We start from the raw sequence: 19625 nt of genomic DNA on the forward strand, positions 1-19625 counted from the left end.
TGCTGAAACAGTTCCTAACAGGTAGTAAAATAGAATGGGGAATTTACTCAAATAGCTCGCTTTAAAACGGTAAAATAGAATTCCAAAATGCCGGCGACTACAGTGTACAGTGTACAGTACTTTACTGTCTACTCTAACTGTTGATCAATGCAGCTGACATTGTGTACCGTAACGGTACTAGCAGCCGCCACAGCGTGTGTTGGGGCCAATGACGTCATAGTTCCCTTACTGATACAATAGTCAACGACACCCCTTGCTGTATCAGCGACAAGAACCGCGATGGTGGATTGGTTCGGGTACAGGATGGACAGACGGTAGAACCGTGTCATACGCACATCCGAGACTGTGCAGTGGCCAGTCTAAATCAAGACTTTATGTCTACCAGTGTGCACAGTTCAACAATAATAATAACATGGATCGCAGAATATTGCCAACCAATTAATTAAGCTAATAAACTTGTAGTCAAAAGTCCGTAGAAGGCAGTAGTCGAGCTATTTCCGTCTTTTTAGTCTACGACACCACTTGCTGTATCAGCGACAAGAACCGCGATGGTACCCGGACCAATCCGGGTACAGGACGGACAGACTGTGGAACCGTGTCATGGTCACGTTAGCTAAGCCAGTGAGCCACTTGACCCATCCGAGACTGTGCAGTAGGCAGTCTAAATCAAGACTGTACGTCTACGAGTGTGCACACTTCCATAATAATAATAACATGGATCGGAGAACATTGCCAACCAATTAATTAAGCTAATGAACTTGTAGTCAAAAGTCCGTAGAAAGCGGTAGTGGAGCTATTTTTGTCTTTTCGTTGTGACTGTTCATTAAGTGAAGACTACATTAATTAGAAGAAAGAGCCTGAAAAGGCAACTACAACGCAAGCTTGTGCTTCCGTTTGAGGGAAAAAGTGATTGCTACTTACTTTGGTAGCGCGTCTACAGTACAACGGATTGCATCGACGACTTGATTTAGAATTGATTATTGTGCCATGGAGATCGAGAACAACATCACTCAAAAGATCCTGGTTACCATCACTGGAATGACTTGCAATTCTTGTGTCAAATCGATCCAGGGCAACGTGGCTACCATGAAAGGTCTTGAAAGCATCAAGGTTAGTGTTTTGGAATCGTTTTTAGACGGTACTATCCAATTGCGATCGTGGCAAGTTAACCGTTATCATGCTCAATTGTTCACCCTATCTTACGGATTGAGCAAATGCTTTCTATTCAACATGTTGATGGATAGCCAAGTGAGAGGAGAAATTTCAATATGTCATGACCGCTATCCTACAGTAACGTCGATGTTTAGCTTCATGGTTAGAATAATAGGAATCATCCAATCTTGTCGGCATCGTGAGTTACTCTAGTCGATTCAACGAGTGCATCGATAGCCACATCCAATGCTTCCATTCAACACCTTCAGTTATAGGCAGTGTTGATTAGGTTGGTTGTCATCATCACCATCCAATCTTGTCGGTATTGGGATTGGATTGAATAACACTTTGATCGATAGTCACGTTAGAGTGGAAATCCAATACGTAGTAACCTATATCCCATAGTAACATAGAGTAAGAGTATTATTAATATTACTATCAATTAATCGATACCGATTGGACTGGCTGTAGCGATATCCATCATCAAGTGTCGTCCTACTTTAGGAAATGGTTAGGCGATAATCTCAACTTTACCGTATTCGCATGGGCAAAAAATGACTAAAAATGACAATATTGTACTGTATACGTATAACATGTATAGTTGAGCAAGTATAGTATACTTGAAAAAAAAAAGCCCGCTGAATGAATTCGTTATGATACAACCATTCAAAATTAGATTGAAAATGGCCATCATCAGTTGCTATGAATCGATGATTGGCAAGTACAGTAAATAGCAATTAGACGAGTATAGAATATAATCAGTCCAACAATTGGTTGAATCGCTAAATTTTTCATTAAACATGGAGGTAATAATGAAACACTCATGGGCAACGTTACTTGTGCATTAGTGGAATACAGTAGTTGTGACTTTTTTCATCAATATACGATTGCAATCATGGTAATAGTTTTGACTCGATCAAGTAATTAATTCATAGACCAACGAGTCAGTTCTAATTCACTTTACTACGTTGAAATTGACATCAATTACAATATTGACCGTCCATCTCGTATACGATAGACCATCATCAATGATTCACTTCAAGTTTACCACCTAAGAATTATTCTAGTCAGGATTAACTTACCGTTGACGATCACATCAATTTGTTGTCATGTCATGTCGGAAAGGAGCTTTTTTTTCGGGGGGGGGGGATAGGATAAATCGATTGTTCCCAGGACTGACAATGTTTACCAGTCAATCAAAAAATCTGTTAATCAATATTATGCAATTATTTTTTAATAGGTCTCACTAAGTCAAGAAGAAGGTGAAATTGCCTACTTTCCTCATCTCATTGATTATCGTGCCATTATCAATGAAATTGAAGATATGGGCTTTGATGCCAAATTAAAATCCAACCGAATTGATTTACAACTTAAGCTTCAGCCTTTCTCTTTTGACCGGAACCAATTAACACAAAATCTAATGGAAATACATGGTGTAGAAAATTGTAGCATCAATGATGAATTAAATGCTCTCATCATACGCTATAATTGTGACTTATTACAATCACATCGCATTCTTATCGATTGCTTTAACAAATTAATGACTATGAAATCAAATGATAGTCATGATAATTCACCCAAGCAAGCTAGCTTAGCTGTAGTAAGTGTTATTGGAATGACTTGTAACTCATGTGTTAAATCCATCGAAGGAACATTATCTGATATGAATGCGATCAAATTTATTGGTGTATCGCTTGAAAAGAAACAAGCTACAGTTCGATATGACAGTAAAGAAATGACAGAAAGAGATATTGTCGAAAACATCGAAGATATGGGATTTGATGCTACCATTTTACAGGTTTGTCAAGCCAAATGACAATAGCTCTTTCCTAATAAGATCGAATGAACATTATCTGAATTTAGTGAATAAAAAGTAAATAAAAATTCTATAACAGGAGTTTACTCATCAGATCTATTCTTATTCTATTTTCTGTAAAAAAACAACAGCTATTGCTGTTATAGTAAATTGCTAGATGTAGATCGGAAATACTCTTACTAATACATTTCTATCGTACAGTACTACTAATTATTCAGCTAAGAATAATGTACTTCTCCAATGGCATCTAATATTGTCATAATCAATCCGCCAACTTACAGTATTGGAATATGCCCATTGATTGACACGGAAACGATGATGCTTTGTAGTAGCCACGTCATAATGTTTAATGGAAATAGTTTTTTAAGCTGTATTCTTGGATACTACTCCACAGTCTATGCTGCAGCTAATGTTTAATTTCCTAATTTATCAACTCCATTTTCATCCTACCCAATCAAAATACACATATGCGTGAACACTTTCAGCGTCATCAATATTGCTGCAACGATTTTAAAAGCAACATTATCCTTTTAGTTTAACTTTGAAATCAATCCATCTATTTTCTAATCCTGAATCATCATAAAAAACATAATTAGAATAGTAGACAAATTTTTTTTTTATCTATTTCATTATATAGACCGAAACTAACAATGTAACATACACTGTGATGGAAATTGAAGGAATGAGTTGTAATTCTTGTGTGCAACACATTGAAAGCACTGTCATCGATCTACCTGGTATTTACTACATTCGTGTTTCACTACAGCAACGCAAGGCCGATATCTTTTATGCTCATGGTCATGTTACTGTTGCACAAATTTCTGAAGTTATAACTGACGCTGGATTTGATGTAAAGATTAAATCGGATGAAAACAATATCAGTGGTACGACGGTTAAAATGATCTGCTTATAGTTCAATAAAATATTACTAAACAGAATATGTAATCGTAGAATCGGGTTGTAATAACAGTGTAGCCAATTCTTACCAAATCAATTTCTCTAACTTTCATCATTTGACAGGTAACTCGTCAGACTCATCCCTTAGCGCAAATGGGTCAGATAATGAACCTAAGAAAGTTGCAACCGTTGAAGTCTCGACGACTTCTGTTATACTTGGTGAAAACGAGGCACTTCATTATATCAGTAAATCACATCAATTTAACCAACGAAAGCATCAATCTAATGCTGGCAAAAGCATCAATATTGATAACACACTTGCAGCAGCTATGAAGTCTGTTCAACTCTCTATTACTGGTATGAGCTGCTCTTCTTGCGTTGCTAACATTGAACGTGAAATTAAGAAAAAGAAAGGTTAAGTCTTGATTCGATTCATCGTGGAAGTGTTAGCCAGTATATGTATCATAAAATTCATTACACTAATTTCCTGAAAGTTTTCTGACAAATCAATCGTTATATGCATGTAGGTATCATTTCCATAGCAGTAGCACTCTTAGCTGAAAGGGGCGAAGTTACCTATGACGCAAACGTAACCAATCCTGAAGCTATTGTAAACGACATTACCGAATTGGGCTTTGGAGCGATAATAATCTCATCAGGAAATAATTCAAATAGAATCGAATTATCGGTAAGAAAGCTGTTGTACTACGACCAACGGGAAAATACGTATGCTATATTGAATGGCCCTATTCCGGATATATTTTCAGATTGATAATATTGTTAGTCCCTCTTGCATTGATCATGTTGAGAGCTATTTTCGAGATCGTCCTGGGATTATTTCTGCAAGCGTATTTTTATCGTCAGCAAATGGTGTTTTTGAATATGATGCTTCTGTTACTGGAGTGAGAGATATCATTCGTGCATTAAATGTAGGTTTCATACAAAAATTTTTCAAATTATATCTACTATTTGTAGCATCTTGATAATATTAATAACCCTATTCATTTACTCCTACTTTTATGCTGCCTTGTGATTATAACAGGAACTTGGTTACCCTGCATTACTTGCTACGAAAAATGATGCCTCAAAACAATTTAATCACCATAACGAAATTAAAAGGCAATGCTACTATTACTAAATTGTACATCAGTAATTCTTTTAGAGAAATTTATTATCTTTAATTATCTAAATTCGGCTGGCTAGAAAGTTTTCTTTTTAACAATATATATAATTTCTAATTTCCAGATGGAGGAATACTTTCTTTTTTTCGCTTATATGCTTTATACCGGTCGTTGCAATCTTGGTAACATCCGCTGCCTTGAAAAGTGATAGTAAGCCAATGATAATTTTTCCAGGACTATCGCTTAAAAACCTTTTACTTCTTATAGTGGCGACTCCAGTCCAAGTAAGCTCTGTAGCTTGTTTATATAGTTTCCTGTTACTGTTGGTGATAAATTTATTGAAGACGATGATAAGATTACAAATCTCTTTCCGACTGACGATCATTTATTTACTTGATTTTGCTCATGACTGGATAGTTAATCGGCTGCAAACAATTTTACATCATGTCTTACAAAGCTCTTAAGCACCGTTCAGCAACAATGGATGTTTTAATTGTGATGGCTACGACAATTGCATATTGCTACTCGGTGTGTAGTTTAATATAACACTTCCGAAGCACAGTTCTGATACTGTCATATTTCTTTATCCCAACACTCTAGATTCTGTAATGCCTCATCTATAATTTACTATTTTTCATTCATAGGTTACTGTAATTATCGTTGCTGCGATATTACGACCAGATAGCAGTCCACTCACTTTCTTCGAAACGACACCGATGTTGGTTACCTTTATATCGCTAGGTCGTTGGCTCGAGCATAGAGCAAAGGTACACATTTACATCTGTTGTGTAAACCAGTATAACATAATAATTCGACGTCATGCCTTATACTCTAAGCTTGTAGTGAACTACAATGTAACGGAAAAGGTGATTACTGAGTCTTGTTGGAAGCACTGTACTTTTATGATAGCATTGCTTGCGTGATGTATATTTAATAAAATAGACAGTAGAGACGACTATGTGAACGCTTATTGTCATGTTAAACTAGTATACATGATATTCTTGTTTTAGTACAATGCTGTATATTTTACACCGTACACTCTGATCACTTGTGGCTCGCTTACTTATAATGTTCAAAGAGCACAATTTTACTGTATGCATTGTACGACATAATTTTAGTGATCAGTTTTAACGAAAATACTGAATTAATTGTATTCAGCGCAAGACCTCAGAAGCTCTTAGTAAACTACAATCTATGCAACCAACTGATGCAATTTTGGTTGAACTGGATTTTGATAACCAAGTCATCAAGTGAGTCTGTCTTTCGCATATGTTGGTTCTGAAATGAATTAAGCGTTACTGTAATAAAATGAAATTGTGTTTTTAATATTTCAAAAATGTTTCCCATTTCTCCACTAATTATAACAACTGAATCATTAAAGAGAAGAGAATATCTCGGTTAACTACATTCATCAAGGTGATAATTTAAAAGTACTACCCGGAGCTAGAATCCCAACGGACGGTTATATTTTAGCAGGGTCATCTATGATTGATGAATCTTTAATTACTGGAGAATTCATGTCCGTATCTAAAAGTAAAGGAGATATGGTTATTGGTGGAACAATCAATGAATCTAGCGTGCTGATAATGAAGGCTTGTAGAGTTGGCGTCGATACAACTCTTTCTCAGATCGTCCGATTAGTTCAGGATGCTCAAACTTCTAAGGCGAATACTAAAAATGGTTGATTTCGAAATTTCTAACGAATTTAGCTATAATTAAAATATTTGAAATTTTTATGCAGGCCCCAGTGCAATTGTTAGCAGATCGAATAGCCGGCTATTTTGTTCCTGGAATCATGTTACTATCTCTAATAACATTAATTACTTGGATTTGTATTGGATTTGGGAACGTGGCCATTATAAATCCAGATATTGGCGTAAGTTTAGAATTACGATTATTAGCATCTTAATTCAACTATGTCATTGATTGTAGACCCTGACATTTGTTTATATGATTAAATAATACATTCGATTGCTCACTTTTACGTACTGAATTAGATCAATGAATATAATAAAACAGAAATCGTTGTGGAGTTTGCATTCTTATGTTCTATAAGTGTACTTGCGATAGCTTGTCCGTGTGCCCTTGGTCTAGCTACACCTACAGCAGTCATGGTGGGAACTGGTGTAGGTGCACAATTAGGGGTGCTTATCAAAGGTGGATTGCCATTGGAGATCGCTCATAAGGTTGGCTTTGAATAAATGAAAATAAACATCGGCTATGACAGTACTTACGCATGCGTTTAGACTTTTAAGAGTTTTAATATTATTACTTTTGTTTAGGTTTCTGTAGTAATGTTTGATAAAACAGGTACGTTGACTCAGGGCAAGCCAAAAGTTAAAGAAGTTTTACTGGCTGATGAATCTTTAGTCGACTTTAACCGATTAGTTGCACTGGCATCAGCTGCTGAAAGCAATAGTGAGCATCCCTTAGGAACCGCTATTGTACAATATGCAAGACAGGTTTGTAATGACCTAATGAATATTTGCTTTAATTCGATTCAAATATCAATTATCATCAATCATGTTATAAATAAGGGGAATGTTTTAATATTTCTATTTACAAAACGATTCATAGAAAATTAATATATCCTATTTGGGAAAGACCAGTCAATTTGAGTCAGCGACCGGATTTGGCATACGGTGCTCCGTTGCCGAACCAAAAAATGTTAAAGGTACAATAATTTATTTAAAACGCATACCTTCCCTGCCTACATATGATATGGAATACGCATCGTATTAATAATATGTAATGACAGTAATCAATAAAATGCATAAATACTTGAAAAGCAGATCTATATCAGAGCGAGACTTCAAGCAAATTACGAGATGTGGTAATTGGTAATAGGCACTGGCTCCATGCACATAACATTAGTCTAGACTCAATTTTTAATGAGAAAGTTTGTTGGCGTGAAAGTAAAGGAATGAGCGTTGTTTTAGCTGCAGTTGACGGTACGGGATTGGTAGCTTAGCTCCACTTATACTCTGAAGGAGATTAAAAATATTATTTTGAAATTGTCTGTACAGGTCAATTGGCTGGTGCCTTTGCAATAACTGATACGATAAAGGATGATGCAAAGACGGCAATACGTAGTCTCCGCCAGATGAATATAACTGTAGTTATGGTAACTGGAGACAATAAAAGAACAGCTGATGCCATTGCCGAAGAGGTTTTACCAAATAGTAGCTAAAATATATACATAAAAATGATTTTTCGATCGATTACTGAACCACTAGTTGATCATTTTGGGTGATATTTGTTAATTACTACTACAAGATCGATATCGACGCAGTTTATGCCAACGTAAAGCCTTCCGATAAGATTGCAAAAGTAAAATCATTACAAGATAGAAATAATACGGTCGCCATGGTAGGTGATGGTATCAATGATTCGCCTGCATTAGCTCAAGCGGATGTTGGAATTGCCATTGGTAGCGGTACGGATGTAGCCATAGAAGCCGCTGATATTGTTCTAGTTAAGGTTCGATTGCATTTTGTTTATCTGCTTCATTTTAAATTATAGAAGTTATGAACCAAGCTACTTACTAATGTAACTTTTATGTTGTCTAGGATAATTTGATGGATGTTGTTACTGCAATTGATTTATCCCGAACAACATTGAAAAGAATAAGGTGGAACTATTTTTTCGCAGTTATTTATAATATCATCTGTATACCGACGGCAGCAGGTGTTTTCAAACCACTTGGATTTGTCATTCATCCGTGGATGGCTAGTGCCGCTATGGCAGCATCTTCAGTTTCGGTTGTTTTGTCGTCATTGTTACTAAGAAGGTAATACAATTCAGATTAATGCTGTCGTAGATACATTAATAATAAGTATTTTATATGATAATCTGTATCAATAAGTTATTGATTACTTCAAAAAAAGATGTTAAAGTCTGCTAGCTTGAGGTAACGATAGTCATTGATGATGTGGAATCATTTTTCTTAAGGTATAAAAGGCCAGTCGATAGAACAAAGTTCTCTAAAAAATGGGATTCAAGTACTCACTATCGTTACTCGAAGTTGCTCAAAGCCAGTAATAGAAATGCTACCAACTATGGCAGTGACTTGTCAGATAACGATGATGACCAATCGACAGCACCAACGAAACAATTATTAAAGGTTTAAAAGTTATTTAAACCTTACTAAAATTTATCACTACAGTTGGTTTTAATAACCAGATATATTTACTATCAAGCATTGCCTTTATATGGAACCGATAATATTTTGTTTGGATATATTAATAAGATTAAGAGGGTCAAATGTTAAACTTTGTTTCTTAAATTCATTTAAGATTATACTTACTAAGAATTTAATCTTTATTTCGATGATTATAAATACATATTGTTCAGTACAAATATTTAATATACCGATATGTAGATACTATGATATTTTAAGACTATATTTTGTAAAGAAATCTGCTTAAAAATGGCTACATACCATTCTTATTGATTGATGCTCAGCATTGAAATGACAACGATATATTAATCGATAATAAGTATACATTCGTCGAAAGTTCCTAGTTGCAACACAGGTAGACTCGATCAGTTTCAAGTTATAGATAACTATTTAGAATACAATTCTATTTACGAGAGAATTTACGTTTTATATATTGCATGTGAAAAATTTATGAAAGACGTTGATGTAAATGCATGCCCGTGTTGTCACGTATAGTTTATCTTCATGTATCATCCCCTCTGTAGAAATTAACCTATAGTTATCTTATACCAGCAGTCTCTTGTTGTATGAAAGAGAAATAATAATCCTCTATAAATCAATGTAGTGATATATAAAATATATTTAATGAAGATCCGTCATATTATTTCATATAACAGCAATGCCGTTGTGATAACGTATCTTCTCAAAAATACAACAAGAACTACAGTTTCTTGTAAAATTCGCTGTATTACACAAGATTAGGTTCATCTCATAACTACCAAGGACTATCTAACTGCAATCAGACTAACCTAGCGTACAATTTATTAATGTTTGCATTATTCCATAATGTTAGTCTCAAGCTTATTTGGGGCTTCACTACAGCAGTGTATATCGAAATGGGCATGTCACCAACTGTACTTGTATGTTGTAGTCATGAATCACTCTAGCAGATAGTACAAAGTTACTGATTAATTATCACTCTTTCCTTATTATGGCTACTCCACCTAGTGCCAAAGTTAACAAAATGTCGCTATTCCGTATGTAATAATGTTACTGTAAGGGCAATACAGCTTAACTGCATTAGCTGCCATGATTGTTGACACCTTTTACCCTTGAAATCTTTCTGAAATCTACGACGCCCTAATCGTCGATTACATCATAGTGGACTGATTTGAATACCATAAATATAATTTATATTCGGTTGTAACAACAGCTATTATAAGCGTTAATACCATTTATCTTGGACTCCATAGCTTGGTAATTTATTATTTTTGCTACTGCTAAATATATAGTTCCTAGTATATTTACTTTAATATGTAAATATACACAGAACTCACAAGCATTAATATGTCCATTTCATGAAAAGACCTATCACAACCGCTATATATCACTTTTATTGACGTTAATAAAACGTCATAAAAATCAGCTAATAAAGATGGGTATAGTATGATCAATAATAAAAAAGATAGCAATTTCAACCATCTATTTGCCATCAATACGTAGATATGTTGGCAATTTTAAATTTCAAAATGTGTTTTGGATCATCATTGGATACGATTAACCCAGATTTTAAGCTACCATAGTCCAGCAAAGTATTTACAAACATATGATTATGCCGTGATAAGGCAGTTTTAATTAATCTCATTAGCATACTATAAAACAACCCTGACTTAAACTGAATGACGGCGAATTTTCATTCGATATACTGTAATAATATCGAGAGTTAACAGGCGCATCCCCGTAGTCTATCGTCTACCGTTTACCGCGTCCGTCCAAATTAGAATTTATGCATGAAATTATTTTTTCCATTGTGACGAAATCAGCATTAATAAATAAATAAATTGGCCTATAGTATCCTACTGTTTCTAATTCCCCTATTGCTTAGCTACTGATTCGCCGCAGGCTACATACGACTCAATCCGTATTTTGCTCTCGCCGCTAATTATTTTTTGGCAATCAGGTCGTGATAACCTTTCATCATCCTCTTATTTTGTTTTTCCTACGCTACCTCTTTTAGTTAATACAGTAGCTGACTATTGGTGTTACATTTAAGCCTAAAATGGATAATACGCAAATAACCCAACATATACTAGTAAGTATCGAAGGAATGACATGTAATTCCTGTATTAGATCTATCCAAGGAAATATTGCCGAAGTCAAAGGCCTTGAAAGTATTAAGGTATTTATTACAAAGTTAGAAGTAATTGGAATAATTCCGCAAATAAAAACTTTTATGATAAATGAATCAATAATCCTTTCATTTCGTTAGTTTAAAGCATAAAACTATGTATTTCCGGTAACGTGGATCAAATTCTATCCTATCAACAGCTAGTGTTCGAGTTGTGAATTCAGTTAATAGATGTATCAGTATCTGTATAACAATTTGATAGAATTCTCGAAAACATCGACAGTAATTTACGTCGAGATTCAATTTATTTTTATACATATCGTTTCTGAGTATGATTTTAATGAAGTAGTCCTTTCTAGATCAATCCTAACAGATCTCTTAGTGTTGAGTTCATGTAATTTATAACAGCTTATACAGCATCGTTATAATTTTTAAGGTTATGTTAATCCATACTTTTTAGCTTAAAGTCCACAATCTGAATATCTTTCTATCATTTCATCACTTCGCGTAATCAATTTCTTAGCAACGATTGATTTTTCTATTAAACTCTTCAATTATTACGCTATAGCCAGTTCAATCATCTTTTGAAATGATTTATTAGATATCCTTAACGCAAGAAGAAGGAGATATTGTCTATTTTCCTCATCTTATCGATCATCATCAAATCATAAATGAAATCCAAGATATGGGTTTTGGTGCTCAACTAAAATCCAATCTATTCAATTTACAGCTCAATCTTCAGACATTACCTGCTGATTATGACCAATTAATAAAACATCTAATGGAAGTCTCTGGCATAGGAAACTGTTACATAGATGAGAAGTTAAATGCTCTTATAGTACGATATAATTACGATTTATTGAACTCTCCCAGTCCCATAATAGACTATTGCAACAAGTTTACTACTATGAAAACCAAAGAAAACGATAACAGCAATCTATCGAAGCGAAATGATGTAGCAGTATTAAATGTTACCGGAATGACTTGCCATTCATGTGTGCAATCTATCGAAGGAACATTATCCGACGTAAAAGCGATCCAATTTGTTGGGGTGTCACTAGAAAAGAATCAAGCCGTAGTCCAATATGACGATGAAGAAACAACTGCAAATGATATTGTAGAAAGTATCAAAGACGTAGGATTCGATGCTAGTATCTTACAGGTATGTTGTTCATAATACTGTAAAAATGGCTAAGTATCTGTACTAGTTCTGCAAGAGCAAGCTATAGTCCGATATAATGATAGGGAAATAATTGCGAGTGATATTGTAGAAAGAATCAAAGACATACCGGTAGTTTACGAATAGAATATCGTATAGTATTCACGATAGTGTAGAAATTTGAACTAGTTCTACTAGTTACGCAAGAAGATTGCTACTCTTTTACTGTTATACTACGGTCTTGACATTTGAACAATCATGGATTAGTTTACCGCCGCAGGAAAGTATGACATGTAAAATAGAGATTAGATTTTTATATATTACTTGCTACAATCTTTTTAAATGCTATTTTATAGACTAAAATAACGATGATCAGTATATTGCTAAGATTCAAGTCAATTTTTTGTAGTATATTAATCTACGTGTATAACGCTAATAGAGAAAAATATTTAGCTTAGGATTCGAGATTTATCGATCATGTTTGCTATATAAATACAAGTAGATCTGCCGGTATAGCGCTAGTAGAAAAGTAGTTAACTTAGGATTCAGGATTTATCGATCATATTTTTGCTTAAACACAAGTAGAATTTAATATTTCTTATGAAAATTATAGTATCAAAAAAATTGACTAAGATTAAGCCATTTGTAGATTAATTACAGTTTGTTCTACATACTTAACGATTTTCATTGAGCTATTTTTACCGCAATTACTAAGTTTGTGACTTCATTTTGATCCTTCTATAGTCGGAATCCAAGATGGCTCGCTATATCGCTGTAGATATCGATGGAATGACTTGCAATTCTTGCGTTAATCACATCCAGAGCTGCGTTCTGGAGCTAGCTGGCATCCATTTTATCCGCGTTTCTTTACCATTACACAAAGCTGATATCGTCTTTGATGGTAATATTATAGCTCAACAACAAATTCTAGACATTATCAACGATACAGGATTTGATGCAAGCCTGATGGTAAATGCAGCAGTAGCTCAAAATAATGGTAAATAAATCTTCTCACAATTTTCAAGTGATTCTACTTTGTTTACCCTACTTAATTCGTAATATAATTTTAAATTGTATGGACTCATATTTATATGAACAATTCTTCACATTATCCTTTAAATAAATAGCATCCAATACCACCAATTCATCTAATTACCTTAATGACAAATCAAACAATAAGAATTTAAATAATGTAACTGAGCAAAAAAAAAAACCAGTTGATGAAAGTAAAATCGATGTCAGCAAGAATAATTCAGAAAATTTCCAGGATGACTGTCATAAAGCTCCTAGAATAGATAAAGATCGAGATAAAGATCAAGTTATTGAATCAAAATCAATCCAGTTATCCATTAAAGGCATGACTTGTTCGTCTTGTGTCGCAAATATTGAGCGGGAAATGAAAAAAAAACAAGGTAATACTCAAGATGACTAAATTGCCTTATGAGGTATCCTTTTTACATCACCATTTGTAATTTTTCATCTCATGAATTTTATAGGAATAATTTCCGTTTCCGTGGCTCTGCTAGCGGAACGAGGAGAAATTAAATATAACTCTAACTTAACCAATGGCGAAAAAATCATAGCTCATATATCAGAATTAGGTTTTGACGCATCGATTCTACGACACATTAATGCCTCTAACCAGGTAGAATTACAGGTAAATGAATTATAAGTAGGACCTCTTGGCCATGATTATCATATGTGCATGTATAATATACGAGTATTTATGCAAAAATACTGATTTAGAAAATATTCTGTAACTCATTTATTCGCCGGATCATAGCAGGTTAAAATGTTAAAAGTAGAATTTGGTTCCAATTTTAGATTGATCATATTATCGGCCAAGAAAGCATTGAAGATATTGAAAGCACATTCCAAGAGCTTACAGGAGTTACAGTTATATCAATTTCTCTTGAATTTAAAACTGGAATATTTGAATACGATCCTTCCATTACTGGAGTTCGTGACATCATTAACCTGCTAAAAGTTAGTTGGATCGGAATTAGATACTTAATTCACGATAGTAAAACTAATAGGCCAGTGAATTAGATCAATCTATTTGAACGTGCAAAAACCTAGTTGGATCTAAAGTAGATGCTAAATTTATGATAGTAAAACTAATATGCCAGTAAATTAGATCAGTTTAATTTAAGTTGCTAAAAGCCAGTTGGATCCACAGTAGATGCTACATTTATGATAGTTAAAGTAATAGGTCAGTGAATTAGATCAATCTAATTGAATGTGCTAAAAGTCAAATTGGATCTAAAGTAGATGTTACATTCACGATAGTAAAACTGATAGGCCAGTGATTAGATCCATCTAATTGAAGGTATTAAGAGTCAGTTGGATCTAAAGTGGACGTTATGATCATAATATTAAAATTATTAATAGGCCCAGTAATTTGATCATATAATATAATATAACGTGCTAAACGTCGGTTCAATCTAAAGTAAAATACTAAATTCATGATAACAAAAGTAATAGGAAAGTAATCAATCAGGTCAATCAAATTCTATATTCTGCATTAATATTACTGTTGTATATAAAACAGGATCTCGGTTATCCTTCATCTCTGGCTATTAAGAATGATGTGTCAAATAAGTTGCAACATGGTAGCGTAATTAAAAAGTAAATCTCAATTACTTAAAGTCGAATAATGTATCGTAAATTAGTTTAATACTTTGTTCATTAAGCCAGAATTTTAACGTTGTAATGATAGTCTATCATCTCTTAATATCTTTCTATTTCTTTTACAATTTAGGTGGCGAAATACATTTTTACTTTCACTCATCTGCTTCCTTCCGGTTGTGACTATCCTGATAGTATGGCCTGCTTTAAAGTACGACAATAAACAAATAATCGTTGCTCGAGGACTATCGTTGAAAAATCTTCTTTTTCTTATAGTTTCAACACCTGTTCAAGTTAGTAGAATGAGGAGAATGCTTTCTCTTCTCTTCTATGAAACATTATTCTTGTAATGTTAGCGCTATATAATAAAACTAAATGATATATTCTTTGGAATTAAAATCTTTTTCTGTAGGTATTTGGCTGTAAACAGTTTTACATCATGGCATATAAAGCATTACGGCATGGCTCGGCTACAATGGATGTCCTCATTGCAATGGCAACCACGATTGCTTATTGCTATTCGGTAAAATCAAATGGAAACAAATATATCGCAATTTCCTTGTTTAATTAATACAAAGTTTTCAAACTTTCTCTTGCTATAACTGTTTGAAATAATGAATACTTCTATAAGCCAAAATTTCTTTTCTCATTAAGGTTACGGTGATTATTATTGCTGCAGCAATAAGACCCAATGAAAGTCCTGTTACGTTTTTTGAAACAACGCCAATGTTGGTGACATTTATATCTTTAGGCCGCTGGTTAGAGCATCGAGCAAAAGTAATTCGTCATTCACTTATAATCAGTTAATTATAATACAGTTAATCAACATTTCCGGTTATTTTCTATCCTTCGAGGATAAGACCTATATTCATAATTATAATTATCACGCGCCAATCAACAATTAAAATTCTAGCATCTAATCGCCTTTAAACATTGAGAAAATCGAACTTAAATTCAAACATAAATCATCATTTCAATTTTTCTGTTATTGTTTGAATTTGATGAATTTTATTTTATTAATGAATTTTACTGGTAACTCATAGAAAAAAACCTCCGAAGCACTTAGTAAGCTCCAATCGATGCAGCCTACTGATGCTATCTTGGTCGAATTGGATGACGACAATCAAATTATAAAGTAAATTGTACATAATATTTTGTATGAGTTATGAACTCGCTCAGCTAAACCTTATTTATCCTTTCTTTCAATAAAAATAGGGAAGAAATTATTTCTATTGATTATATTCAAGAAAGAGATATTCTAAAAGTCATACCAGGAGCTAGAATCCCTGTCGACGGTTTCATTGTAACGGGCTCATCGATGATTGATGAATCTCTCATTACAGGAGAATTTATGTCTGTTGCTAAAAATCAAGACGATATGGTTATCGGAGGCACGATTAATCAAACCGGTGTGCTAATAATAAAAGCAAGTAAAGTAGGTGCTGATACTACCCTAGCGCAAATAGTGCGATTAGTTGAAGACGCCCAAACATCGAAGGTATAGTAGTTTTAACAATCTCAATGAATTTGAGAACAGAACTAAATTAAAATGCTGAAGCATAAATTTTCAATTGTAGGCACCAATACAGCTTTTGGCCGATAAAATTGCCGGCTACTTTGTACCTGGCATTATACTAATATCTATCGTTACCTTCCTTATTTGGGTCTGGATTGGGTATACAAATATCCATGCCATTAAGCCAGATTTTAATGTGAGTCTTAAAGGAATGAAAATACGCCTAGCTATTATTTCCGGCGTCAGAGTTGATCGATGCCTACGCTTCATATTGATATAGAAAGTAAAAAACCATGGGAATTTTAGGCGAAATCGAATTAGATGATGTATTAGTAGAAATTATTAGAGAAAATCTTAACCTAAGGATCATCAAATGAAATTGCTTTCGGTTTATTTTAGGGGTAGAAGTCGTTTGAGATAAAATCTAGCCTTCAATTTAAAGATTAAATATATGCAGTAGATATTTTGATATAATAGAGTGTGCAGAAGCTTGATCATAAAATCATCGAGAGGAATCTGATTTGATTCCTGAGATGAAAATTTGCTATTTACGCAGCTATCTTAACTTAATGTCGTAGAAAACCCTTGAACCATGTCACCACCGTACGAAAATAACTTTGATCTATTCTATTTTGGAACTCAAAACTAGGTCCTTACGGATAATGTAGCCGATGTTGTCCTAGAATTTTCCTTTTTATGTGCTATTAGCGTGCTAGCAATAGCCTGCCCATGTGCTTTGGGCTTGGCAACACCTACTGCCGTTATGGTTGGTACTGGAGTAGGAGCTCAGTTAGGCATCCTTATTAAAGGCGGACTACCGTTAGAAATCGCTCATAAGGTTACACTGTCTCAATAATTATTACCCAAAGTGGATAATGTCATCTCATACCATAAACATCACTATCCATCTATATTAACATTTGAAATATTATTTCTTAGGTTTCCGTAGTCATCTTTGATAAAACAGGTACCTTAACACAAGGTAAACCCAAGGTGAAAGAAGTTTTATTGGCCAACAGCTTGCTTATAGATGCTAATCAGCTGATTAAATTGGCTGGAGCCGCTGAAAGCAACAGTGAGCATCCTTTAGCTCAAGCAATCGTGCAACATGCACAAAAGGTTTGTATTAGTCTTTGCAGTTGCTGGCTAATAAAGAGGTGCTTATACAAATAGGAGTAGTTCAAGCTATGACTAACTACGAGCATTCTACTCAAATCTTTCGTTACAGGAAACCAAAGAAACAATCCTTGGTAAAACTAGCTATTTCAAATCTAAAACTGGATTTGGAATAAGTTGCAGTGTAACTTTATCAGAATCGAATGGTAAAACATTAGACAGAATACTGTAGAATATCTTAGCTAAAATGATTTCAATACGTTTCATTTTCTAATTTTGCATGATGCAGTATATGTTTTTAAATTGATTGAAATTTACAGGAATATATTTTGTTATAGCTTATTTTCCAGTCAATTACAGAGCAACGTAATTTCCTATTTTCGTGTAGACGAATAACTGAACTTTAATTTTATTACAGTTAACTATAGTAAATCATACCGATTTAAAAGTATTACGGAAAAAGATCGTGATGTTATCATTGGAAACAGACATTGGATGCATGCTAATCATATTAAGATCAAAACTGAATTTCATCATAAAGTCGCAACTTATGAAAGCCAAGGAATGAGCGTTGTTTTAGTTGGCATTGATGGTGAGTATGTTGGAATTAAAGAAATGATCACAAATACTGTTACTATTTCAATTAATGAAGAATTGAAACTGCAACTGAAGCTATAAACATGGACAATAGGTGAGATCGCTGGAGCTTTTGCTATCTGTGATACGATTAAATCTGATGCAAAGGATGCCGTGCAGAATCTACACAAGATGAATATTGAAGTTATTATGATGACTGGAGATAACAGAAGAACTGCAGAAGCTATTGCAAAAGAAGTAATGTATAAATTGTATTCTTACTTTAGCTATTATAGATCAAAGTAGAATACGAATTTATTTTTAATAATATCATTTAGGTCGGAATTCAAGCAATATATGCTAATGTCAAACCAGCTGACAAAATCGCTAAAGTTAAATCGTTACAAAGTCGCAATAATGTAGTAGCTATGGTTGGTGATGGCATTAATGATTCGCCTGCGCTAGCTCAAGCAGATGTAGGAATAGCTATTGGTAGTGGTACTGACGTAGCTATAGAAGCCGCGGATATAGTTCTGGTTAAGGTTAGGCAAATTTTTCCTCGGTATTATAACCTTCTTTTAATATTCGCCTATACTGATATGAGCATGTTGCAACTAAAGTTCATTCGACATTTCATCTTCAATCAGGAGAAATTGATGGACGTTGTCACAGCAATCGATTTATCCCGAACTACCCTAAGGAGAATAAGATGGAATTACTTTTTCGCAACCATATATAATATTGTATGTATCCCAATAGCTGCAGGTGCTTTTAAGCCAGTTGGATTTGTTATACGTCCTTGGATGGCAAGTGCTGCTATGGCTACCTCATCAGTCTCTGTAGTGCTATCTTCATTGTGGTTGAGAAGGTATTACTAAACAATTTTATGATTATACACGAAATGCAATGACCAAATTATGACTTATTGCTACAATTAAAGGGTTTAAGAACAAAATATGATGCACTCTAGTAATTACCTAAGTATTCTGTTATAAATCTACAACATTGTTTAATACTATAGTTACTCTGAGAATAGCTTGTAATATATAGTCATCTCATTTCACCTCACAAATATAATTACATACTTCTACAATACTGTAAAGTATACATATCGTATGCATTGACACAAAAAAATTCCTTTTACAGATACAAGAGACCAGCAGGTACAAGATCGATTACAGAATACTGGTTTAAAGGTACCTTGGGGCGAAGTCCGAAATTAAATATACATGTAAGCAATAATAGCTATAGAAGTCTGGCTGACGTAGAGGCAGCAGATACTCAAGCCACGGAAAATTCTCAGTTGCTGTAAATATCATCCGTCATCATTTATATTTGGTTTATACGGGTATGAATG

General features: G+C 34.0%; 3 protein-coding genes across 3 annotated transcripts; all 3 read left to right on the forward strand.

The window, feature by feature from the left end:
* Positions 1 to 987: 987 nt before the first annotated feature.
* TRIADDRAFT_56322 (uncharacterized protein) lies at positions 988 to 4945 on the forward strand (the record flags this gene model as incomplete). The annotated part of the gene is made up of 7 exons (XM_002112339.1): positions 988 to 1110; positions 2393 to 2950; positions 3606 to 3852; positions 3989 to 4279; positions 4393 to 4553; positions 4633 to 4794; positions 4841 to 4945. 7 exons carry the CDS (start codon positions 988 to 990, stop codon positions 4943 to 4945), a joined length of 1647 nt encoding a protein of 548 aa, XP_002112375.1.
* A 485-nt stretch (positions 4946 to 5430) lies between these two features.
* Positions 5431 to 9256, forward strand: TRIADDRAFT_56323 (uncharacterized protein; the record flags this gene model as incomplete). The annotated part of the gene is made up of 14 exons (XM_002112340.1): positions 5431 to 5514; positions 5631 to 5753; positions 6145 to 6236; positions 6368 to 6533; positions 6728 to 6862; positions 6984 to 7172; positions 7269 to 7448; positions 7564 to 7660; positions 7776 to 7937; positions 8013 to 8155; positions 8263 to 8466; positions 8556 to 8776; positions 8938 to 9109; positions 9152 to 9256. 14 exons carry the CDS (start codon positions 5431 to 5433, stop codon positions 9254 to 9256), a joined length of 2073 nt encoding a protein of 690 aa, XP_002112376.1.
* A 1948-nt stretch (positions 9257 to 11204) lies between these two features.
* On the forward strand, positions 11205 to 19580 carry TRIADDRAFT_56324 (uncharacterized protein; the record flags this gene model as incomplete). The annotated part of the gene is made up of 21 exons (XM_002112341.1): positions 11205 to 11324; positions 11875 to 12435; positions 13177 to 13429; positions 13560 to 13844; positions 13929 to 14089; positions 14257 to 14418; positions 14984 to 15060; positions 15194 to 15353; positions 15473 to 15583; positions 15715 to 15837; positions 16104 to 16195; positions 16276 to 16558; positions 16638 to 16772; positions 17226 to 17414; positions 17516 to 17695; positions 17805 to 17898; positions 18111 to 18284; positions 18384 to 18526; positions 18607 to 18810; positions 18916 to 19136; positions 19415 to 19580. 21 exons carry the CDS (start codon positions 11205 to 11207, stop codon positions 19578 to 19580), a joined length of 3894 nt encoding a protein of 1297 aa, XP_002112377.1.
* Positions 19581 to 19625: the final 45 nt, after the last annotated feature.

The sequence above is a fragment of the Trichoplax adhaerens genome, genomic scaffold, assembly GCF_000150275.1.
Source record: "Trichoplax adhaerens TRIADscaffold_5 genomic scaffold, whole genome shotgun sequence".
In the NCBI taxonomy this organism is placed as follows: Eukaryota; Metazoa; Placozoa; class Uniplacotomia; order Trichoplacea; family Trichoplacidae; genus Trichoplax; species Trichoplax adhaerens.